At 30.2% G+C, this 26,741-nt stretch overlaps 1 protein-coding gene, 1 long non-coding RNA gene and 1 pseudogene across 2 annotated transcripts; 2 read left to right on the forward strand and 1 right to left on the reverse strand.

Moving 5' to 3' along the window:
* Positions 1–3,113: 3,113 nt before the first annotated feature.
* Positions 3,114–5,230, forward strand: LOC108451344 (3-dehydrosphinganine reductase TSC10B-like; annotated as a pseudogene).
* A 1,296-nt stretch (positions 5,231–6,526) lies between these two features.
* Positions 6,527–26,033, reverse strand: LOC108452147 (protein PIN-LIKES 3-like). The gene is made up of 11 exons (XM_017749902.2): positions 25,794–26,033; positions 9,127–9,296; positions 8,965–9,044; positions 8,607–8,731; positions 8,229–8,350; positions 7,914–8,099; positions 7,613–7,705; positions 7,338–7,438; positions 7,209–7,261; positions 6,931–7,119; positions 6,527–6,850 (listed from the first exon to the last, which is right to left on the reverse strand). Exons 2-11 carry the CDS (start codon positions 9,259–9,261, stop codon positions 6,726–6,728), a joined length of 1,209 nt encoding a protein of 402 aa, XP_017605391.1. The 5' UTR covers positions 9,262–9,296; positions 25,794–26,033; the 3' UTR covers positions 6,527–6,725.
* LOC128292923 (uncharacterized) lies at positions 23,590–24,352 on the forward strand. The gene is made up of 2 exons (XR_008282912.1): positions 23,590–23,818; positions 23,931–24,352. It is a non-coding gene; the product is annotated as an uncharacterized LOC128292923 (long non-coding RNA).
* Positions 26,034–26,741: the final 708 nt, after the last annotated feature.

A 26,741-nucleotide genomic window follows, 5' to 3' on the forward strand; every position in this document is an offset into this window, starting at 1 on the left:
GAAAACCCCTAGGTAGTTGGTCTTCTCTTCTCCCTTCTCCTTTCTTGGTTTTGCATGGATGAAATGGATAAAATAATGTTTGTTTCTACCTTAAAAGTCCACTACCTATGTTTAGTTATTTTATTTATTAATTTATTATAAATTTTATCACATTTTTCTTCAATTATAACACAGGTCTAAAATTAACATTTTATTTTCTTAAACGGTAGCAAACGCCATCAAACTTTTCAAAAGTTCTTTTTCACCAAATTTTTAAAAAACACTTTTCAACCTCAATGGTAAACTAATCCTAATTGTTTTTTTACCTACCACATTTTGCAAATCATTTAAATATTTATTATTATAATAAAAAATCTTTATATATTACTAAATTTATTTAACAAATATATTTATAAAAATAATATAAATAATAAAGAGGAGAAATTATTTTATGGACCGTTATATCACATCATTCATGGTCCATTTTCAATTATTTAATGACATTTTAACATTTTTTTCATGTCAATGATACATAATTTTGATAAATTTTTTTATTTGAGCCTTGACTCGTAGACCTTAAAATCTAAACCCCAAATTTTAAACCCAAATTTGAGCCCTAAACCATAAACCTCAAACCCAAAACTTCAAACCATGAACCATAAACCTTAAACATTGAACCTTGAGTTCAAGATTCAATGTTTGGGGTTTATGATTTGAGGTTCAAGATTTGGGTTCTGAGTTCAGGGTTAGGATAAAAAATACCAAAATTATGTATTAATGACATGAAAAAAATTGTTGAAATGTCATTAAATAATTGGAAAGAGACCATAGATGATGTGGTGGGAAGGGGATCCATAAAATAATTTCTTATAAAATAAGCTTTAGTTTAATGGTAAAGTATAATTGTGAAAAATTAAAGACACATGAATTCAAATCCTATTGTGCTCATTTTTTTCTAAATAAAAGATATAAAATGATAAAATAACCTTAAAATAATACAATTTACTATGTAAAGTGAAGGTATTTTTATTTTTTAGCTAAGTTGGTACCAAACAGATTAACCAAACACACCAACATAGTTAGAAGTTTTATAATAAGTATAGATTTATAATAATCAATGCAAGTAAATAGCAAATTAAAATTTTCAAGAAGTTTTTTTTTCCTCCAAGATGTTTACTTCTTCACTTTTGTTTTGCACTACGGCATGCTAGCCTCTGGGCTAGCTTTTGCTTGCCTTTTTCTCCCTTCATCCCACTAAACCTCTTTTTCTTTCTTTTCCTCATTTTCTTCATGTGCCTTCTCTCTTTTCAGTTTACGAATATATTTTGTGGGTCTCTTTTCTATATTCACAAGTTGTAATGGACAAATGACAGTGCTTTTCGTCGTTAAAACTCTACTGATTACCAATAGTTTCTCTTGGTATGTAGGTGACTTTTCGTCGGCTTTTTAATTTGTTTTCATTTTGAGAGTATTTTAGAATAATAAATGATTTCATGAGTCAGTTTCAACCCATATTATCTTAAATTTTATATGTTTTTTTTTGTTTGCATTCCATTGTTTAACAAGTATTAACTTTTTGAAGTTTTTGTTAGCATGTTTTTTAGTTTTGTTAATGCATGTAGTCTTACTTTTGTAAGTAATTTTAGGGATGGTTTTGTCATTGTCATCTCCAGTTTGGTGGATGTTTAATTCTCTTGTCAATTTTTATCCGTCGCTTTGAACCATCCGATGTTGATTTCATTGTCGTATTAAGTGCTTGCAATCACTTTAAATATGTCGTGTTTGAGTTGTGACAAAGCTAATTGTCAATGCGCGATAATGATGTATTGATACTGAGGTTGAAGCCTTTATTGTGTTATTGGAGCTTGCTCTTCACCACTTACGACGAGTGTTTGTTGTTTCCTTCACCCTCCCGAATTTTATGGTCTCATTCATGTAATGAATTAATAGATTTCCCTTTCAAAAATTTCTTTTAGAGAAACAAATAATTTACAATAAGATACTACTATTGGAGTGATAATATTATTGTATATTGACATTAAATGTGGATTTTGAAAGGTACTCAATAATTGAATTTTGGTGTAATTGCTTATAATTATAAATATATTATTTTTTGATAAAATTGTAATTAGTAAATTCTACTGAATTTAGGGTGCATTTGGTTCACTAAATATTAGATTATGCTCGGTAATAGGATTACGGGAGTGAAAGATTATGGGTGGAATGTGGTATTACCTTACTTGGTTTATTTGGCTAGAATGTATGACTCATATATTTAGTTTATGGAATGTAAGATTATTTAGAAGCGCATTTTACCCAATTATCTTTGTTATGAAATGTAAAATTATCTAAAAGCACATTTAAAAAAAATCTAAATTGATTAACATAATAAAAACAAAAATAAATTAATTCAAAATTTAAGATTATGTCCATAATCTAAAATAAGTCGAGAAATGAGTTATAAGAGATTAAAAATATAAAATTACAAAATAGCTAAAATGTTGACAATACTCTTATTTTGAAATATTATATTTAGCAAACTAAAGCGTGATAAATATATTTGCTATATTTCTTCAAAGCTGAAAATTGAAATAATCACGTGAAAGTAATAATTAATCATGATAATTTTCAAGTTTTATCTTTTTATTCTTTTAATTGCATATTGTGGACTAAATATGAGAACTATTACCTTAATAAATATTAAGATATTGAAATTTTCTTATCAAAACCACATATTTTTTGTGGTATGTAAAGTTGGGTAAGATTCGATTCGAAAAATTTAATAAAAGATTTAAATTTTAAATTAAATAGTTCGAGTTATTTGAGTTAATCGAGTTATTCAGATAAATTCAAATAAAAATAAAAATTTCAGTTTAATTCGAATATAAATTGCAACATTTGAGTTATCCGAAAATTTGAAAAGAAAAGACAAAACTACATTATTTTGATAAATGCTTATTTATCAAGCATACTTATGTAATTAAATAATCTTATACTTCGTCTACTAATTAAATAATTAGTCTATATAAATATAATATATTTATAAATAATATGATTCGTTAATTCGATTCTATTCCCTCCCCTATTGGTATGTATTATAAGTTTATTATTATTCAATTTTGATAATTAGCGGTGGGGATATGGTTGGTTGAATTTAAACTCAAGCTTCATCCATATTGACGCCTATAAATTTGGGTTTAGAGCAACTTTCATATTTGAACACCTCCTTTTAATCACCACCGTCCATTTCCCCATCACAACCGTCAATGTTCCTCTTCACTCTCCTCCTTGCACCTTTCCTGCTCCTCCCCCTATACTTCATCGTCCGGCCAGAACCGGTCACCATACCAATAAAAAAGCGTCACGTGTTCATAACCGGCGGTTCGAGTGGCATAGGCTTGGCCTTGGCTCAACAAGCCGTGTCAGAAGGAGCTCGTGTCTCTCTCCTGTCTCGCTCCCTCCAAAAACTGGAGGAGCCCACGGCGTCGACGTAGCAATCTTCGCTGCCGACGTCCGCGACTACGACGTCGTGGAAGGAGCGGTGGTGGAATCTGGGCCCATTGACGTGCTGGTGGTTAACCAGGGAATATTTGTACCGCAAGCATTGGAGAAGCAGGGACTGGATGAGATAAAGTTGATGATAGATGTAGATTTGATGGGGAGCTTTAACGTTATCAAAGCGGCTTTGCCATTGATGAAGTACAGGGAAGATGGTGCGCCAGCTGCCATTGCTCTCATCACAAGTCGGTCAAGTAGGTTCATCACTCTTGTCTACTCATATCTCCATTTTTTTTCTTACTTCATACTATTTATAAAATTTTAAAACATTAATTTTTTATATTAATATGTATAGATCGTATAATTAAATTTAAATAAAATTTATTATTTATTTATTGTTATAAAATGGCAGATTGAATTTAGTATTGCCAATTAGAAAAAATTAGTGATATGGAAGAAGCCATACTAATTCAATTAATAAATTAATAATTAATTACAATATTAATGTTTTTATTAGTTGTGTATAAATTTAATTAATATAATAAAATTTTAACCCTCAACATGTACACATTTACATTTTGTTGACTTAGTCTTGATTTAACAAAAATTAGCTGTAACATTTGTGTAAATTAATATGTAAATATTGAGGCTAAATTAGTTGAATTATTTAGTATCAAAATTAATTTGATAAAATATATAAACTTGAAGGTTAAATTTTTATTATATTAATCAAAATTATGTGTAATTGGCAGAAATTAACACTATGACAAATTGCCCTTAGTTGTTCATTTTCAAATTTGACAAGGAAAAATTACTTTGATTCTTTTTAAAAGGACCAATTTATTTAATATCAAAATTGAGAAAGACCAAAGAGATACTTTTACCCAAAATTTTGATACGACATTAAACACATTTTTGTATAAAATAATAGAATTTGTAGTTTATAAAAAAAATCCAAGGACATTAGGAGCTAAGCTAGAAATTTTGTTTAAGGGTTAAAGTTAAAAATAATGTATTAAAATATTTAAATTAAATTATTAATTATTTAAAAAGTTAAAATTATAATTATTCCATTTAATTAAAAGTTAAAAAACCTAAATTAAATTTTTTAATTTTAGAAGGAGCTAAATAACAATTTAGTCATTTATCCAATTATATCTAGATCCGTTTGTTATTAAGTAAGTTACTCAGACAATGACAAAAAGAAAAGAAAAATAGTAAGAAATGCCATGTTCAAGGCACCTAACTCGGGCATGTCTATATACAAATTTGAAGTTTATTTTAGTTTCGTTTTAGCAATTTGAGATTAATAGATATAAATATAAATTGGATTATAGTAATGGTAACATTATTGTAATAAAGTAGGAGTTATTTATTGTTGTAATAATTTGCTATAAATTATATTTTCCTTGATTGATTTTCTTTTTTTGGGGTAAAAAAATAGGTAGGCATTTATGGATACACTACTTATTCAGCAACAAAATTTGGGCTGCGAGGGCTAGCAGAAGCATTGCAACAGGAGCTCATTTCTGATAACATTCATGTCTCCCTAATTTTCCCTCCTGACACTGAAAATCCTGGTCTTCAGGAAGGTATCACATTTCTTTTTTCTTTTACTACTACATTTATATGATAATTAATCCCAACTCCTGGTCTTTGTTTAATTAAAGTGTTGTTTGCGGCATTTGATCTCTTTGTAATTAATCATTCAGCTCTTACAGGGTCTTTATACATTACCTATGTTTTTCAGTAGACTTCATTGTGTCTGCTCTGCTTGTCTTAATATCACAATTCACAAGCTTCACATCCTTTTTTTCACTAATAAAACTACGATTTTTGGCTGAGAAAAGAAGTCAATTTGGGTGTTAGAATGCATGATAGTAAATTTCATTTTTAGACTTCTACTTGTGTCAGTTCATTGTTTCAGTAATAAATAAATTATGTGTAACCCACGTAGTAATTCATATGTATGTAACGACGATAAGTTAAAAGCATTAATTTTTTCATTTATTTTGAGGTAATTTGATAAAAATATAAATTTAAAGTATAAAAAATAAAAAATAAAATGAATGACAAATAATTTTTTTTATAAAATTAGAGGGCTAAATAAATTATTATGCCTTAAAATTATGAATTTTAACTTAGAAAAAAAATCAATTTGGGTGTTAGATTGAATTATAGTCAATTTGAATTTAGAGTTCTAGTTGTATCACTTGCCGTTAGATCTGACTATGGGTCGGGCTGAGTCAATGCAAAATTTTAGATTTATTTTCTAAGTCTGACTTGATTGTAATACATTTTTAATAAGAAAAAATTATAATTTTTTTCACAATATGTAATATATCAATTACACTAAAATATTAAAATAAATATTTTCCAACCAATTGAAAATACAAAAAAAGAAAAAGATATAGACATATGATTCAAGCCGGGCGGAGTTCGAGCAAAAAAAAAAAAAGTTAGCTTGAGGTTGACAAAATAAGTCTTATTTTTTGTCTAATCCTATTTTTCGAACCTATATTTTTATCTAAACTTTTCCACTTTTCAAACGAGCTTCAAACCTGGATAGATAACCTGACCCGTAATTAGTTCTAGCAACTTGTTACACACTGATTCATTAATAAATCAAACACCAAATTCTTTTTTCGCACTAGTAAAAATTTCGATATATAATAATTGCATTGTTTTATTTTGCCCGATTATGTAGACGAAACAATATGCACCTATTGATACATGAATAAGGTTGAAAAAAGGTATTTTTTTTACCATTTAAACTTTAAAATTTAAAGATAAGAAATAAATAATAATATTTTTATATAATTTATGAATATATTTTATATTTGTAAACGGTTAATTTTAATTTGTAAAGTTTATTGATATAATTTTATATAATTAATAAATATTTTATATTTAAAATTGATTTAATTTTATTTTTTAATAGAAAAAAGAATCAAATGAGAGGCCAAATTGATTGGACCTCTGGTCTACTGTTGAACTTGTTAAATCATAAAAAATGAAAAGAAAAAAAAGTTTAGTTTCACCCCAAGAATTTTCATACATGTTTATATTTATTATCAAAACTCTTCAATTTCCGTAACATATTCATATCTAGTAGTGAAAATAAATGGTTCCAACTTCTAATATCCTATACATTAAAACCTTGACATACACAAAGCTAGAAATATTCTACCCCATTTAGGAAAGTTAACCCCTTTTTCTTTTTGTTTTTGTGTGTTAACAAATAATAGTTAAGCCAGAATCCACATGAAGAAGGTAGACCAAAGTGTGAGGGAGAATGCTGCTACTACATAAGTCCAAAGCATTATCACTGATGTTTCACATTGACCAAGCTGAAAAAATTGTGTCATGGTACCTGCCAATGTGTTCGTTACACTACCCAATTAGCATCCACATATATATAATTATGTATAAATCGTATATCATTGTCATTACCTACGGCCATTGCAGGTGGAACAGCAAATTGAAGCATAAGAACGAATTGATATAACTTATTCTCTGATCCAATCAACCCCCAATTGCGAGCAGCCATAACCACACCGATCCCCAACGCCGGCAACAATATGCTCCTCACTGCTATTATCCCTATTATCACACTTCGACTCACCTCCGATCCTTTTAGACCTGCACCAACACCCACCATTTTACAGATATCAGTTGATTGATAATGAATAAACTCTTATTGTTAGAAAAACAAAGATAAAAACAGTAACCTCTCAAAAGGTTTGCTCCCATTATCAAGGTCATACATGGAATTGCTGCCTCCCTGCATTTAACATCATCATTTTTATTATTAAAAACAATGAAATAAATATATAGGATGTGGAACAAAGGATTCATACCCGAACATATATGCAGTGCTGTCAATTACACGAAGTGGAGCTTTGTTTCCAATCATTAGTTTTCGGATTGGAGACACTATCCCGATTATAAACCCAACAATCTGTTTAACAAATCCAAAAATAATTAAGTTCTAATATAAAAACATTATTATATATATATATATATAACATGAACCATTAATGTATTGAAATGAAAGGTATATAAATATATTATAGATTAAATATGATCATTATACGTAAAATATATGAATTTTCGGATTTATTTTGTGGCATACCGCAGCTACTGCTGTAGGTGCAAATACTTTCTTTAGGTCAACCTTTTTGGAAATGGTCTTCATCTGCTGCATTATTTTCTTCCAAGCTGACATCTATATTCCGAAATCTTTATGAGACACTTAGCTAATACTTCAATCGTGTAAGTAAAATAGTATGGTAGAGGTGTTAATGAGTCAGTGAAATCTCGTTTCAATTTTTGAAAGTTTTTATTTATTGTTGCCCATTTATATAAACAAAAAATAATGAAAATCGGAATTAAAGCTAAAAAATTAGATGAAAAAGGGAGCAAAGATAATACACCTTTACGATTTTGGCATCGAAAGGGGTAGGATGCATTGAAATGGTATGGGCATTAGTTGAAGGAAGAACAGCTAATTCAGTGGAACTCACTGCAACTGTTTCAGAAGGGGTGTCATTTTCAGTGCCTTCATTTGTATACAGCCGCATCATACCAAACACGTATGACCATATTAATATCCCTCCCATCTGTACAATTCAACCCCAATTTTATTATATGACATAAACACCTATCTCTCTATCTATCTAAAACTCTCATATAATATATAAAGAAAAACAACTTAAAATGGATATTGAAAAATAATTAGACATCTATACCGCTAAAGATAGTGAAGCATATGGCCTAGCAAGTAAGGAACAAACAGATGGATCTCCAAATGGATTATTTGCCTCCTCGCACACTGCTGGAACCATAATCAAGGGCAGATTCCCTAGATTTCCTGTTCAATATTAAAGGACAATTTAATTACCAAAACAAAATAAAAAATTTGAAAACAGATATTTGGCTTTGAAACTACATAATTATTTTAAAATTTAAATTCATCTATTATTCACATTAAATCCGATTATCACTATTCGAATTTGATTTGAGATAATAAATTTAGATAACAAGCGTAACAACATTCACTTTAAATCCATTACTCCATAAAAAGCGAGAAATCTATAACTATCTATAGTTATCAATAACAAATGTACCGGCAGAACAGCAACCAATGACAATGCCCCGCAAATGTTTAGGAGTTTTAGTGATTTTGATGAGAAGCCAAGCCAGTATTGAACCGAAGACGAATGTGAGCAGAATATTCAATGGCATGAACCACCTGTTAAGCCAAAAATGAACTCCTTACTCTACAAAATTTACCATACATCTATCAGATATATAAGTTGTGATCTCCAATGTGTTTTAAGATGCATCTTGCTCGGGAAAAAAAAGTCAAAACCGTAAAATAATTAACGATCTTAAACCCCTGATATCTGTATATCCATGGACCAAGTAATTTAAGGAAAGACCAAAGAATAATCTTAACAAGGTATGGAAAGGAATGGAACTAACAATGTAATGAAACTTTGGAACGTGATAGTTTCAGCTAAGCTGGATGCGGCAATTGCAGGACTTAACACATAGAATACAATCTACAAAGAGAGTAAAATATGAATTAGTAAGTAAATAAATAGAAGAAATAAAGAAGAAAGGGTTGATTTAAGTGTAATTTACATTGTTCAAATGGTGGTTTGCTTCAGGCCCCAAGAGCTTTATGTGATCCAAAGCAATGAAGAGGCCAATTCCAGTCATCAATATTACCTTAAGAACTGGCATCAGCGCTACAATGAAGATATTTAGAAACCCCATTGGCCTATGTTATTAGCTCGCTTTATTTTTTTGGCCTGAAAATGGAGAATAAATTTATATGATTTCTCAATTCTCTAAGCAGCCCAAACAGATCATTATCGCAACTTCGAAAACTCAAATCTTTGACAATTTATAGTTTTATTCTAAGAAATTGCTGCGCAACTAGGAAACAACAAAATGGGTTTAAAGCTAAGATATGTGTTCTAATGAGTAGATAATCATTTATATAAAATTAAAGTTTTAAATTACTTGATAGGTATGAAATTAATAAACTGATTCGAAATTATTAAATTTATATTTTTTTCCAAATTTCAATGATAAATAACTGAAAACTTATAAAATGATAAATATATAAAATAGTATTTTATTAAATAGAATTATTTACTTATTTATTTATTTTATAATACCAACATTTAGCGATAATCTTTTCCAACTCTTAAATCGGAGAAAAAATGCCCTTTCAAATTGTAATAATAATGGTGTCAACTGAACTAAAGTTCAATAATAATTATTTTATTTTAATTAACTAATATTTTGTACTAAATTACGGCACACCATAAATAAATTTATAAAAGATTAATATAAATAACAAATAATTTTTGGTCGAATAATTAAGTATAAAATCTAAAAATCATAGAGGCTTGAGTTTAAATATTATTGTGTATATATATTATTTTTATATAAAGTATATAAAACAATAAAATACTCTAAAAAAGCGACTAAATTCCTAAAAGGCCCATTTCAAGCATATTTACAAAATGGGCCGATTACACCATTATTTACCGGAAAGGGCCACTTTTTGCAAAACGCGTCTACATGGCCGCGTTTAAGGGGGAAATTGCCAGAAAAGCGCTCTTAAGGGAGCGTTTTTTGCCACGTCAGCAAAATGCTTCCACGTCAACACGTTTTGCTAACGTGGCAAAAAACGCTCTCTTGGGGACGCGCTTTGCTGGCAAATTTTGAACCCCAACGGCTATTTTTTTTTACCGTTGGGAGGGTCCAACGGAAAAAAAAGAGTATAAAATCACTCCTTCTATTATTTCACACATATTTTCTTTACAATTTAGCAAAAAATCTTTATAATTTCTCCTTAAAGCTCTTAAATTTCTCATTAAATTTCTCAAAGCTCTTTATAATTAGTTATTTACTTTAATTTTTTTCTAAATTAGTATTAATTTTTTATAATTTCAAAAATATTTGATCGTGTTAGCAATGGCTGGGAGATTAATTCGTCTTGATCATAAACATATCTCTGTCGAACAAATGAAAATGGTAACGATTTATTTTAAATTTTGAATTTTTTTTCATTTATGTAATTTTAATTAATTTGTATTTTATAATTTTTTATAACAGTCTGTAGATCGGGTGTTACAATGTTATATTCGTAATATATCTGGTCTACCATCACCGTTGATAGAAAATTACTTGAGGGAAGCGGGTTTTTGGCACGCGGCAACTATAGGCCGAGGGTGCAAGTTGGACTCGAAACTCATTAGCGTGTTAATAGAGAGGTGGAGATCAGAGATGCACACATTCCATCTTTCATGCGAAAAGTGTACTATCATATTGGAGGACGTTCAGTTATGATTAGGATTGCCGGTGGATGGGACCGCACTCACCGGGTCGGTTCAATCTGCTGATTGGGGTTATGATTCTGGATAATATCACGGAGGTTGGATCGAGATGGGCTGGTTACGAGACACATTCTCGGAGCCGGAGAATGATTCAACTGAAGTAGAAAGAATACGATATGCTCTAGCATATATCCTTGAGATGATTGGAGGTTATCTGATGCCGTAATTGTCACGAAACCTCGTACATCTTAGGTGGCTGTTGAAACTCGTTGGTTTTAAAGTAGCTGGCGAGCTTAGTTGGGGGTCTGCTATGTTGGCAACATTGTACTGGGAGATGTGCGAGGCGATGCCACCAAATAAAGCCAAAATTAGATGTTGTCTATCACTACTACAATCATGGGCTCGGTTTCGCTTTCTATTTTTACTTCTTCGAGTGAACCACCCATATACATTCCCACTCATAACGAGGTAAAATTTTTATTTGATTTTACAATTATTCCATAGATTTAAAATAAAATTGTATGCTGGAAATTTATTTAATTAGGTGGAACCATCCGACGAGTTATGTTGGAATGCCTACCGCTCTTGAAGATATACGGCTTCTATTAGACCAATGGTCGAAAGCACAAGTAAGTATTAAATAAAATATATATACATAAAATAGTCATTTCATATTTAGTATTTAGTATTTTGTATTATGTACATAACTAATACCTTTATCCCGTTTATATAGTTTCAATGGACACCATACAAGGATCCGGTAATACGGGCTGTAATTCCAGAAGAATTCTTTTAAAATTCGAACATTTAGCATGTTAAGGTTCCATTGGTTAACTATGTTACCGTCGAGATGCATCAGACGGATAAAGTGTTGTGACAATTTAGATTCCGACAACCAATTCTTGAGGAACCTGCGGTGCTCGATGACCAACACAGAATCGACTTACGGAAAACGAATATGGATTGACTGTTATTTTGGTCAAAATATATCGATATTTGGGAAAACCAATATAATCATATAACTGATCGCGAATTGATCATCGTCCGAGAGTTAGCGTGCACCCCGAATTACATGTCATGGTTTAGAATCCATGGTAAGCCATATTTACTGTTTGAAGAGCAGAGGCGTATGCAAATCCGCGTGGAAAGGGAATGATAGGGCCTTTTAAATCCAATGAGAAGGAATGACGGTACGGGCCCATCAACAGCGCCCACACAATCACTGAGCCAAATGATTCAACCGGAGACACCTACACCACAGCCCTTTCAGATTATGCCAGATGCGTATCCTAGCCTTTATATGTATCTTAACCCTTATATGTTTCATTTTTCCAATCATATATCAGGTTGGAATGCATGGCCCGGTGCATCTCCTTTCTCAATTACTCCGACTCAACCGATGATATATAGGCCATCATCACTGCAGGGATCGCATGAGGCACCGTCATCGAGCTTATTTCATTACCATTTCCTATTGCCTTATGGGATTCAAACATCTCCACTGTGGGTGATGCAAACACATCCACATTCTTTATCATACCAAAGTGGGTCATCCTCCCAACACCCACAACTGGAGCAACCACAACCCCCTGCCGAAGCAACCAAGGAGGAATCCAGTGCGTAATCATCATGCACCCCCATGTGGCACTGATTCTGGCTGGCATATACATTGATTTTTTTTAATATATATGTCGAAGTTGTTTCTATATTGTTTCATTTAATAAAAAAGAAGTTTTTAATATTTTAATAGTAAATTATTTTATATTTTGAATAAAATATAAGTTCTTTTGAATAAGGCTGAATAGAAATAATGCAACATCGTTTCATAACAGTAATTATTAACTATTTCGGTTTGGACATGATCGAATTGTATGACCTGGGTTCCTACACCATCCACATAACTTTTGTTGGTTCGTTCTTTCCCGGATATCCATATTATTACGTATTCTACTCGAGCAAGGTTGAACTTTTGGTTTGCCATGCAATTCTCTATTTGGTAATAACTTAAACAGAGAAAGCGATACAGACGACCACTTACGTTCATCTGAGACTGGTGGGAATACGTGTCTTCACACATTGTACATGTATTCTATTTTGTACACATCGTCGACATATCTCATGAGATCCAAACGGAGATTCTGACAAGCTAAAAGGATGAGCGCATGAATAATAAAGTGCGTTAAACGTCCCACAGTCGTAAGTTCTATTTATCAAGTGTACACGATATTGCCCGCCGGTAATACATTAGCTCGGTCTGTCAAACTCTGTCACACGAAACCATAGGTTTTCGGGATCGTGATACACAGTATGCATTGTATTGGCTCACACCTTTGCCTTGTTAATTTCTTACAATACCTTCTGTAACCATACATGGCCTCCCTGCATTTGGCCTTTATAACTCGCTGGTCACTTTGAAAATGGTGCCGAGAAACAAAAATATGTCTCTCGCACAATTGAGGTTATCGGTAAATAACGCATTCCTTTTAAAACATAATTTATGTGTTCAGCCAGGTTTGTGGTCATATGACCATATCATAGGCCGCTGTTGTATGCTTGGATCCACTATTTGAAATGTATATTACAAAGGTAGTCTGCACCTTGATCGTTAACTGAACGCAAATTCCCTAACATCTCATGAAAACAATCCTTATTGATCTTGTACACTGCCAATATAAGTTGATAGCGAAAATTGCATACCAATAATCCATTCAGAATAAATTGAATATTACAACCGAAAGTATTTTAATAGAGATTAAATATCCATGTTGGTCACTTACTTTCATTCAGTCATAGATCGATATTACCCGTAGTAATTGGACGCAACGTATCTTAGACAATACCGATGGTGTGTAATCCCATAGGCTTCCATGTCTCTCAATTGCAATTAGTATTCCAGTGCCCTGATCCGATATAACGTAGATATTACGTTGGGGGCATACATGCCTCCTTAACCTAAAAAGAAAGAAATCTAAGTCATCAGCTAACTCCCCCGGTGTTATTGCAAACACAATTGGAAGGATTCTCCCACCGTCATCCTGTGCCATAGCTAGCAATAGCCAATAGGTATATCTACCATACATAAAGGTACCTTCAATTTGTACCAATGGCTTGCAGTACACAAATGCATCCCGACATTGTTAAAGCTCCAGAATAGACGCTTGAACACTTGGCATCCATAGAGCAATCAGTCGTTGTAGTACGCAGGGACCGTTTCAAGGTCTGTTATACAACCTGAGACGTGCCTCTCCAGCACTTAGCATCACTGTTAAACCTCATTATATGAAGCGTCCCATCCACTATGCATATTTTCCAACGCCTTTTACTTAGCTATCCAAGCCTTGCGGTAAGAGGGGGTGTACCTCAATTGGTTACAAATACTGACAATTATGCATAATACAGAAGTTCTAGGATCCGCCTTCAACATCGGTAGTATTAAGCTAGCTATCATGCCTAAATCCATTTTGGGATGATATTGTTAAACACCTGTCAACGAAGTACATTAAATAATGCAACATTAAGTAATAACATTATTATTCAAAACTCTAAACACCCAATGAAACTGTACCGGTAACATAAGTATGTGGACCTTTGTACTTTTTTATCTCCCACAAGTCTGTCTTTTTCCTAAAAGAAGCCATGATTTTCCAAGAACATGTACCATTTTGCACTGCACATTTGGCCTCGAACTTTTTGGATTTGGATTTAACCACATTATAGTTAACCCCATGATTGATGCTATGTTGTTTCAACGTACCAAGAAAATTGTCCTTACTAGAAAACTCCTTACCAACTTCCAAATCACCCGAATCCAATGTGAAACATGTACGGTCACGCGTTCTGTGTGGTAAATCTGGAAACTCTTAACACATTATCTACCGATATATATATTATTATGTATGTGAGCTAGAGGCAAGTACGCCCTGAATCGCAGATCTTTTTCTTATTCATCTGAACCCCTTTCAACATCTTAAAGTTTTAATGGAACAGACTCCGATTCAGAAAATAATATAACTTTTGCACTATCGGGGATGAGCTCTCGAGGTGGATCCATATCGGACTCATCATCCAACCCATCATCATCTACAACATACGAGGTCCCCTCGCCGGTAAACGTCGTAGGGAGTACATCATCCCTTCTTTTGGACGTTTCGTAACATCTTCAATCAGATATGGATTGCCGACCGTTAGAAGTTGGTGTCATTCCCCAATATGTATTTCCAGTATTGAACATTGACCCACTGATGTGCATGTCTCATCCACTGACCGAGTGTCGTGTAGGAGTTGTATTTTTCATACTGCCACCAAACACGGGCACTTCCATGTTCTACCTCTCACTAACAGAGTGTTGGCTACGGGTCGTGTATTCTTCTTGAATAGTAGTTGATGTTGAAGTCGCAAATGTTTCATTTGGCGATGAAAATTGAACATATAACTCAAGATAGGGTGATCCATTAGTGAGATGAGTCTACACTATTGCTTCAAAGCTACAGAAACCTTTTATATCAAATGAGTCATATGTCACGGGATCAATCGAAGCACAAAATTGATACTTAATAGAAGAAACCCTACTTGGCATCGTTCCGAAGATTTTGCACCTAATTCTTTTACGAAATTCTGTAAATCTATAATCTGGTTAAAAACCATTTGTGCTATGTTCTCTGATAAGAAAAAGCGTCGTTCTCGGTGTCACGGGCCTCACCATCATAGTAAATAATAGCACTAGTATGTTCACTCATCTTCAATTTCTATTTTACTTAACCTTTCTAATTTTACTTGTTGTAACTTATGCATCCTGAGAATGAAATTTGCCTCGTTTATAGCCTAAGGTCAATCATGAACTACTGTAGAAAAAGAGCATCCACGTGGGAGCTTTTTTCAGAAATTTTGCTGACATTGCATCTTGCTTGAAGAGTTTTTGACATTATTTGTTTAGAAACATCTTATCAAAATTATTTTTTCTGGAACTACTGTAGAAAAAGAGTGTCCACGTGGGAGCTTTTTTCTGTAATTTTGCTGACAGTGCATCCTGTTTGAAGCATTTTTTACACTATTTATTTAGAAACGTCTTCTCAAGATTATTTTTTCATGAACTACTGTAGAAAAAGAGCGTCCACGTGGGAGCTTTTTTATTTTTATTTTTGCTGACAGTGCATCCTACTTGAAGCGTTTTTGACACTATTTGTTCAAAAACGTCTTCTCAAAATTATGTTTTCAGGAACTACTATAGAAAAAGAGCATCCACGTGGGAGCTTTTTTTTTGTATTTTTACTGACAGTGCATCCTGCTTGAAGCGTTTTTGACACTATTTGTTCAAAAATGTCATCTCAAAATTATTTTTTCAGGGTACAAAATAATCAATTTTGTTAAAAAAATAAACACAATGTTATTTTTAAAAAAACTGAACCCTAATTTAATTAAATTTAACCCTAAACCCTAATTTAATTTATTTAAAACCCTAGTTTACTTAATTTATTGAAAACCCTAGAATTCTAATTTACTTAATTTATTTAAAACCTAATTTAATTTATTTAAGACCCTAATAGTTACTTAATTTATTTAAAACCATAAACCCTAAATTTATTTATTTAATACCATAAATCCTAATTTATTTAAAACCCTAAAACTCTAATTTATTTAACTTATTTAAAAACCCTAAATCTTAAACCCTAATTTATTTAAAACCCTAACTTAATTTATTTAAAACCCTAAAACCCTAATTTACTTAATTTATTTAAAAATCCTAAAACTTAATTTAAATAATTTTTATAAAACAACACTAAATCTTGATTTATTTTAAAATCTACTAAAACTCTAAACCCTAACTTGTTTTAACAAAAATCTAAACACTAAACCTTAACTTATTTTAGCAAAACCCTAACCCTAAAAACCCTAACAAAACATATGAACCAAACATGCAAATATCCCTAACATATAAAAAAAGGGAGCAAAGTGTGCCCCCAACTGGGCGTTTTTTGCCATGTCTGCAAAACACGCTGATGTGGAAGCGTTTTGTTAACATGGCAAAAAACGCTCCTTGGGGGTGCGCTTTGCTAGCAATTTCCCCCTTAAATGCGGCCATGTAGGCGCGTTTTGCAAAAAGTGACCCTTTCCGATAAATAATGGTGTAATCGGCCCATTTTTGTAAATATGCTTAGAAATGGGCCTTTTTAGATAATTTAGTAAAAAATAACATAATTTAATTTATAAAATAATGATATTTTGTTATTATCTAAGTGAATTGCTATTCGAATGACTGTTGATATTAACATATCAAGTGCTTAATATATGGTATAGATAATAATATTTGTATGATTATTAGTTAATATATCAAAGAATCATTTATTATATTGAATTAAAAATAATTTAGATTTGTAGGGTTATTATTAGCTGCACTATAAGTGGAAAATAGTTGTGCGTAAAAGCCACCTACTTGCGTCGAAAATGGTCCAAACGGACTTGAAAATATAATTAATTGGGACTTTGAGTCATGCCCATAATAAATTAATTATTTGGTGAAAAGACACCAAAAAGAAAACATTTAAAGAAGTTTTAAAATTTTGAGTTGGAATTTCATCATACTGAAATATAAGGGGTTGGTTATTAGTTTTGTTGAGACAGTAAATCAATAACAACAAGGGGCGGTGAAAAAGAATGTCAGTTCAGTTGCAATAATTGAAGAGTTGGAGCTAAGGAAAGGAGGAGGAGAAGGAGATAGTTGGGGTTGTTATTTAGGTTTCCCAAGAGAAAATGAGTCGATATTTGGTTTCTCGTGTATTAAGATTTATTTTGGGAGTCACCCCTTGTCATGTAGTGTCATGTAGTCGACAGTGTGAGGGTTTACATGATCGTGTGTAGTCAGCTAGGTGGTATGACTATTATAGGTCAGTTGTTGCCATATAATATATAACGTGATCCTAGTTTGACACTCTAGTCCTTAAGGTTATACAAGATTGTTATGCTTTAATGGTCCTTGCAAAGGGTGTGTAGCACGCTCTTTCCAAGCTGGTTCGGACAAGATGTGCAAGAGATTATCTGCGATTCGTCCTAACTCCTACATGAAGGGTCATTACAGACGATTTCTAGTAGACGGTTGTATATAGATCACTCCCAGCAGAGGGTCATCTGCAAGTTGCCTTATGTTTTACCATAAGTCATGTTGAGGTGAGGGTATAACAAGTTCAAATTTGAACCTAAACTATTCTTAGAGAAGATGAACATGTACATGCCTTATTTGGATTTATTTGGCTTAAGTTCGGATATTATTTTGATTATCAATCTAATTATATTTTATAATGATTAATTTTGATAAAATTATTTAAATATGTATTATTTATATTTATAATTATATTAATTAAACTTATAATTATATTTTTTGATACAACTGTGATTTGAACCTAAATTCTTTTTAGAAAAATAACACTCGACCAATAAGAAGCATCTTAAATTCAACTTATAAATATATTTAATTATAATTTGAAAAAAAGGTTATAATTAATTAATTAGTTGGTTAACCTACTAGAAGTAAGAGGCTCTTGAAAGTAGGGGATGGAAGAGAGGGTCTTCTCAATTAGATTAAGGAAAATTATTTTATATATCATGAGTTCACAAGCAGGTTTAAAGCATGTGAAATATTTTATAAGGTATAATAAAAAATTAATATATAAATAAATGTGACATTTATTACACTTAAAATCTAAAACATTCCATAAATGATATATCAAATAATTACTTTTAACAATTTTAGCTAATGGATGTGTCTAAACGAATACAATAATTAATATATTTCAATTCCAGCTTTTAATTTTACTACAATTAACCCATCTTCATTAAGGTTTTGTTTTTCTTAATTTGTCTAGTTTTAATTAAACTTTATTAAATAAGAGGAAAACTAAATTCATAATTATTTATTTTAGTTTTATGTATTACAAAATTATATTATTTTTATGAATATATAAAATATATTTAAATATTAATGTTTAACATAAAAATAAAAAAAATAAATATTTTTCATACGTAGTAAGTATGTTTGATCTTTCTTCCCTTTCTTTTTAGATTCTTTTGGGGTTAAACTCATTAACAATTTCCATCTACTTGGTACTTAATCATCTTTTACTTGCCTAAACTTAGCCATAAATGTTATTTTAATAAGGATTATTATTCAGTATTTTAGCAATAGAGTTTTTAAAATTCTGCAAGTGGAGTATAGGGAAGGTAGAAAAGAATTTTAAGGATTAAATTTAAATTATAAATATTTGAGGATCAAAAATAAATTTTCTATTTTACTAATTTATAATTTTATTATTTTTCAAAAAATCTTAAAAGCAATTTTACTATTTTTGGAAGGCTAATGCCCTTACTTGTCTCTTTGCATTTTCCCTACAATTTGATCTATTGCATAAATAACTCATATTTGAAATGTTAAAAAGTAAAGAGTGTGAATAAAATTTATAAAATTTATAAAAATTATAGGAATTCTATTTCTATTTTTTAAAAAAATAAATATGTACAAGATATCTATTTAGCATCTAAAAGACTTGTTGGATCGGACTATCTTAAAATTTGCCAGGATTTGTATAAAAACATTAAGCTAAAAAGATGGGTTTATGCAAAAATTAGGTTCATTTAAAATATAGCTTACCTCATGTTTGAACATTTAATGAATGAGCCTGGCCCGACCCAACTCATTTTCTAATTTGTAATGTAATGTAATATATTATATTATATTTATATAGTATATTATTTATAACACATAAAAATTAAATCTATAATGATATATAATACTATAATGTAAATATTAAAAAATAGTTAAGATTCTTATATATAAAATTTTAATAAATGAAAAGTATATAAAATTATTAAATACTAAGTTAAAAACAATATGGGTGGGTTCGGATAAAATTTTAGGCTCATATTTCAACCCAAGCTTGAGCAAACATAAAATGTATTAATATTATGTTTACATCCGGTCCGACTCATGAGCACCTATTGCAATTACACATATGTTTAGAATTTTAGTTTGATCGACATACTTTAAATATGCTCTACAACAAATTTGAATTGACTTTTAACTTTCAAACTAATGGTTAAGTTGACAAAAAGATATGATTGATACTATATTGATACTTTGAGAATTAAATTAAAATATTTTACAACTCTTATTATCTTTACTGTTCTTAATAGCAATGTTATATTATTTTTAATTATTCAAGTATATTAAATATTTTGAGAATTAAAATATCACAGAAATAATAAAAATTGAAGTCATGAAAGTTGAATGAAAATAATAATGAAATACTATCATCTTTTAGAGATTTTAATTTTTGATTGAATGAAAATACTTAAATGTTAAATGCTAATGCATTGGTAAGTTAAATGAAAAAAAAAAACCTTAACTTGAATGGAGCGGTGGTTAAAGCTTTGGTTAGACATCTGTTTTACATGGGTACAAACTATGTTACCTCATTCTCTACTCCTAATATTGTATAAAAAAATTTAGTAAAAAAATATTATTCATTTCAAAAGTTTCTCCAAAGGATATTCTGTCATTATTGTGAGTAGGAGTGAGCGTTTGATCAAATTGAATTAAAAAATTTTGAGTTAATCGAGTTGGCGAATCCGATTTTATCGTCCTAACTCGATTTGAAATTTTCTCGAATCAAGTTGAGTGAGATGAAATTCGCATCGAATCGAATATAATTGTTTGAGTTATATTAAAAAAATTGATTTTGGGTCCTTGTAATCACTGTCACCCACCGTAGTCAAATTTGTTATTAACTTTCATCCTCTCATAATTTATTTATTAATATTTTATATGTGAGTTAGCTGCTTATTTGTTTGCGTAGTTGCTTCGATTATTTCTAATTCTTGTCACTATATATTTTGAAATTAAAAAATATATTAAATATAAAAATGTGATTTTTTAATAAAAGTTATCTTAAAGATAAAATGTGAAATTGATACTAACATAAAATTTTAACACAAATATTTTATAGCATCATCAATAATTCAATTTTAACAAAAAATTATAAAGATTCAATATGATTAAATAATTCAATAATATAAATAGTACAAAATGTGAAATTTAATTTAATAATGTAAATAGTAGATATAAATAAAATTATTACTATTTAGGTTTAAGGATTTTTTGAATGATTTTAATTTTTGATTTGGAGGTAAAAGGTGAGAAGTAAAAGTTTTGGGGAAAATAAAAAAAAAAAGTTTTGGGGGGAATATTCAAAAAGAAATGGGGGTGGGGGGGGGGGAGGAATGTGTTTGGGGTAGAAGGAGGGTGAGATGGGAAGGGAGTAAAAGTTTTAGGGGAAAGTAAAGAGGTTTGGGAGTTTGGGTAAAAATGTAAAATATTATAGTTTGGTATTCAATTTATTTGAATTGTTCGAATTCGAAACCTAAACTCGATTCGAACTCAAAATTCGAAAAAAATTCGAGTTGACTCGAATAATTCGATTAATTCGAATAACTCAATTCGTTTAACTTGAAATTTAATTTTTTTTGATATTTTCGAGTCGAATCGAGTTTTGCACACCCCTAATTGTGGGAAAGTTGAACATGTTAAACCCATTATTTTAAGATGATGTGAAATTGGAAGAAGTTTAACTTAGTTGCAAAACCTATTAGAACAGTGAAAGGAACATAGAGACCACAACATAGATAGATTTGGACGAGAAAAGATCGAGTACATTTGAGTTATAAAGATCAACAATTTATTGAGGCCCATGTGAAGCATGAAGTTGCAACACATGAAGATCATATTGAAGATTTATTGAGCATTGAACAAACTTCATCTAGATTTCGTGAAAAAGGTTATTGTTGTTCCACGAGCTACAACCCTTATTACTGATGAGGTAGCTTTTAATTTCATCTCCTCTAAACAACATGATACAAGCTAATAGAGGATGAATAGAGTAAAGGGGAGTAATGATGTTGATTTGATGATATTGTCTACTTTGGTTTATAATTATGGTCGGTGTAAATTGTACTTTTGAAATGATTTTGATATGGTTACTTAATTTGTTTTGACAAATTTTTTAAATGGTTTCTAGTAGGATCTAGTGGTGAATGAAAGTACATGTTAAAGGAAATATGAATATGAGTCAATCGATGAAGAAAATCCTTCTATCCCAAATTCTGTTATAATAAAAAGTGGAACAGAGCATAATGTAACAAACAAGCCATCTTTGGTTGAAAAATCGACTTGATAAATGAAGATTTCTTAGCAAGGGGGAGCACTTTTGACATATTTGTCAAAAGGTGAGAGACTTATATGGCTAGCAAATGTTAATGGTCGATGTCGCTGTTGGTTGGTTGTTTCGATTAAAATTCAATTTATTTGCTATAGATGCCTTGATTTTGGTATGAAAATTTTGTTTGCATGACTTGGTATATAATGCAAAAGAATGACTTGGTGTGAGTACTTGAAGGGAGGCATGTATTCATCTGCTAATTGGTTTTTTCAAAATTTCATGTTTAAACAACAGATAGAATAACAATTTTGGTTGGCATGTTTGATTGTCACATGGGATTTGATTACATCTAATTAAACTAGAAATGAGGAGCATTTCGTACAAAATAGGGAGTCTAAGATTATCCATTCGATAACCTTTGTTAAGGAAAGAGAAGAGTTTAAAATATGGAAGGACTTCATCTTATCTCTTAAGAGAGTGTTGAAGTTGTTAGAAGACTTGTTTATGAAGTCTTTTGTGTGATAAATACTAAATATAATTCATGAGATAATTTTAGCTTTTAAATGAGAGTTTAAAGCTTATCAAAACACTGTTAGACGATCAGGCTCATAAATAGGCAGTAGTGTAGCATCCCTACTAATGAGTTTTGAAGTGTCTTTGTCAAGTTCTTTGTTCTGTTTTTCTTGTTGTTATGTTGGACATTCTTTTAGGTGTTGTTTGAATATTTTTATTGAATGTAAAGTAAGGATTTTTTGGAGAGTGATTTATAACAATTTGGGTTCAACTTTGGGGTTGCAATTATCAATTATGAGAAGGTAGATTGAGCTTAAGCCAATAGTTGTATTGAATAAATTGTTGAGTGAAAATCATTATCTTAACAATGCTCCACAAATGTAGGATTGATGGTTATTAATTAGATTCTTAAAAATATTGAAATTAATTATTTTTAAATATATATATTAAAGTTTAAGCACTAACTTTAAATATATAAATGAATATTTGATTTGAATATCCGAAACTTTAATTGTTATGAATAACTCAAATTTTAGTAATGAGATCAAATATCTAAACTATTTGAATTCAAAACATAACTAATTTGGATAAGTGATATCCTTTTGCTCATATATATATATATATATATATATATATATATGTTAAGTATGGATTGTTTTAAGCATAAATTTTTTTTGAAAACACTTATTTCAACTTATCATGTTGAAATAATTTTTTCTATATAAATAATATTTTAAAAAATTCATGTTAGCATTTTAAACTAGAATAGTTAATTATCTTGACTATTGAATTAACTAGTAATATTCTAAAAGTTGAAAAATTAAAGTATGTGAAATTAAAGTATAAAGAATATAGTAAAGAGATGGAAATTGAAATTAATTTCACTAAATGAAGAAGGGATATTTGCTTCTTTAGAAATTACGGTATCTTAGGTTGATGTCCCACCCCCAATAGGCTGATGACGTCATCGTCTTTTGGGAGGCAGATGAAGGTCAAATTGTAAATATGAAGAGAATCTTGAAGTGCTTTCATGTAGTCCTCAAATTGGGCTTCGATCATTTATTGCTCAACCGATCAACTTCTGGGTCTTTCACTTGGCTCAAAAAATATGTCCATAGCAATGTGAGATCCAATCCTTGAGAAATAAGAAAAAAAAGGTTGGCATCGTAGAAGGCCTCGGTGCAGTCTTACGGTGGTAGATTAACTTTGTTAAACTCCACTTTAGCCAATCTACCACTACTCAAGGCGCCTGTTGTAGTGTGCAATAAGGTGTGGTTTTTTCTTGTCTGGGTCTTCACTTTATGACTTTTGCATATGGTCAATAAGGTGTGATTTTTGGAACCTAGCTGTTCAAAATGATCTTCCTGCTGTGTGTCGACAGCTTTGCCTGCAGGAATCCTGGACCTGCGGGTGTTGAAAGTCTACTTGACAATGCACAAGGTGTGATGCTTTCCTCTTTATCCAAGTCTACTTGGACTGGCTAATGCTAATCTTACAATACTGGAGGAGAGAGAAGGGGATGATAGGATTTAAATGTGTCATTTAGATGTCAGACAATAGCTTTAACAAATGTTTCAAATAATTCTTGGCTAATGGTGACCTGGGTTATGATAGCTTTTTTGATTTTATCACCTAACCTGATTGTTGACATGGTTGGGCTGTTCTTATGGGTGGTGTTGATGTTTTTGTTGGTTTGCAGTCTAGTCGCATGGCTTTGATCCGTAACTGTAGCTGATGGTTCTGCCATCTTGTCTACTGCTTGATCATGATTCAATAATTGAAGAGTTTATAATGCTTTAATAATGATAACTTTTTATGATAAAAATAAATGATATTGTGCTTATTTATTATTTTGAATAATATTGTTTTGTATTAATTATATGACATAAAATTATATACTATATTGAATTCGGAAAAAATATTTAAATTAATATTTAAATTGTTAAATAAATTAATATATTTTAATTATATTTCATAATTTAAATAAAATATTATTTAAAGTAATTGAAAATACATTATTTTAAAAATTAATTAAATAAAAATACGTAGAAACAGCTAGAATTTATATATCAACGGATATAGTGGCGGCAAACGCAGATGGGATGCACTAAGAATCACGGTTTATTAAGATTATGCTATTCTTATTCGCAAAGTAGTTGATATTTTCGAATCATTTATTTTTATTTTGGGTGTTTAATCTAATGACAATAGAGGAAAGTGGAGGATGTTGTTCAATTCACAACCGTTCCACAATTAGTATGTTTGCTACACCACATGCTTCACTCTACTATATAAGTATATAATTTTAAAAATTATTTTCACTTTTATGAATATTATATGCATTTATCCCGCTCCACCTTATCTTATCTTGCTCCAATTTAATTTAATTTTGCTACATATCTTTAATACTTTAAAGTCAAATAAATATTTAAACATAAAATATATGAATTTTTATAATGCATTTTATTCTTTTAATAGTTTTATATATATAAGGATAAAATGATAATTTAATAAATTGAAGTGCGATAGGGGAAGTCATTACTATAATCGTTCCATACCCACTGTCCAGAAGAAAAAAAATCCACCCATCCCACCCCACACCCACTTTTCAAAAAAAAAAAAATTACTCCATTCGAAATATATCAGATCAAAATTCCATTGGACGGTTTAAATTTTACAATCTCTAGTTTAATCAAATCAATAATGTTGAATTAAGATATAAATTATAGTATTGATGAGCATATTATTTTTTAATATATTATTTTGAATTTATTGATATTTTCAAAATATTGTTGATATTATTTATTTCTTAACTTTAAGTTAATAAATATATATGTTGTATGCATAAGCAAATATATTTTAGTCACGTATGTATAAATATGTTAAATATAAATATTAAAGTTATTAATAAGGTTCAATAACTTTGCGAGGCAAATATATTTCGATAGAAATATTATATTATTCATGATATATATGATTATATTGATAAATTTATTATGAGAGAGACTCTATCCTACATACTGGATTCATAAATTTATTAATTAGAATTACAAATCTAAAGAAAAAGAGAGTAGAATGAAAGAACACCTATCCTAATTAAATGCACATAAATAGCTTTGGTAGGGCAAATATATTCCAATAAAAATATTACATTAAATATAATTATATTGGTAAATTTATAAATCTAAAGAAGAAAGGAGTAGATTGAAATAACATCTATCTTTAATTAAATGCACATACATACCTTTGGTAAAGTTGTGAAGCCAAGAATTCCAGGGACCTTTGATCATATAGCAATGCGTTTGGAGGCAGGGTTAGAATATATAGGAAACCAAAGCACAATTTCTCATGCATTTCAAATACCAACAACTTATTCCATTAGCTAAAACAGCAGAAAGTTGAGCATTTATAGATACTTGCTTAAAACTGTAAAATAAAATGGATGGTTTGTGTAATCTGTCATACTATAATCATGTCTACGATATTTCATATAATGTTAATAATTTACATTTAATATATACTTTTTTTATGGAATTCAAGAAAAATATTCTAGTAACTTTAGTTATATTTTATATGGATTACTTTAATAAGTGCCATGTCACATTCACTAGCATTATAAAATCATATTATACTCAACTTGAATTTCTAAAACAGTAATTTAATAGAAATATTTCACTATGCAACGCATTAATTTCTTTTATATAATCATATTTAATTATAAAATATATCAATATATTATTTGGTAAATTCTAACTTATATATATATATATTTATAAAAGTGAATTTTAACATAAAAGTAAAGTAAAATGATGAATTTAAATCTAGAATATCAAAAACTTTCACAAACCCCATCATCATGATCACTAATCCAAAATTTTAATGGTCACTTAGTGGAAATACAACGAAGCTCAATGTCACCCGTTTTGCTTTTCTGGTTTCAAAAGGAAAAGGACAAATAAGAGAGTTTTAGTTTGACTTCGATTACTTAATGAATCTTGTAATATTTGATAGTATTATGGGGCTTTGAGATTGTAGTGTCTATGTTGAACATGTGTAATCTTTATCAGTTTTATTTGAGTTTTACCATCAAACTTGTGATTCCATAGGAAAGCTAATACAAATCAAGAAAGAAGAAGGCAAAGTTTAGAAAACAAGTATATTCATCCATGCTTCACCTACTGTTGTTATATAA

The sequence above is a fragment of the Gossypium arboreum genome, chromosome 5 (assembly GCF_025698485.1).
Source record: "Gossypium arboreum isolate Shixiya-1 chromosome 5, ASM2569848v2, whole genome shotgun sequence".
NCBI classification, from domain to species: domain Eukaryota; kingdom Viridiplantae; phylum Streptophyta; class Magnoliopsida; order Malvales; family Malvaceae; genus Gossypium; species Gossypium arboreum.

Coding starts and splice junctions, on each gene's coding strand:
- LOC108452147 (XM_017749902.2), bottom strand. CDS start 9,261: ATGGGGTTTCTAAATATCTTCATTGTAGCGCTGATGCCAGTTCTTAAG. Junction 7,439..7,612: donor CACCTACAGCAGTAGCTGCG/GTATGCCACAAA, acceptor TTTGTTAAACAG/ATTGTTGGGTTTATAATCGG. Junction 7,262..7,337: donor AGCACTGCATATATGTTCGG/GTATGAATCCTT, acceptor TGTTAAATGCAG/GGAGGCAGCAATTCCATGTA.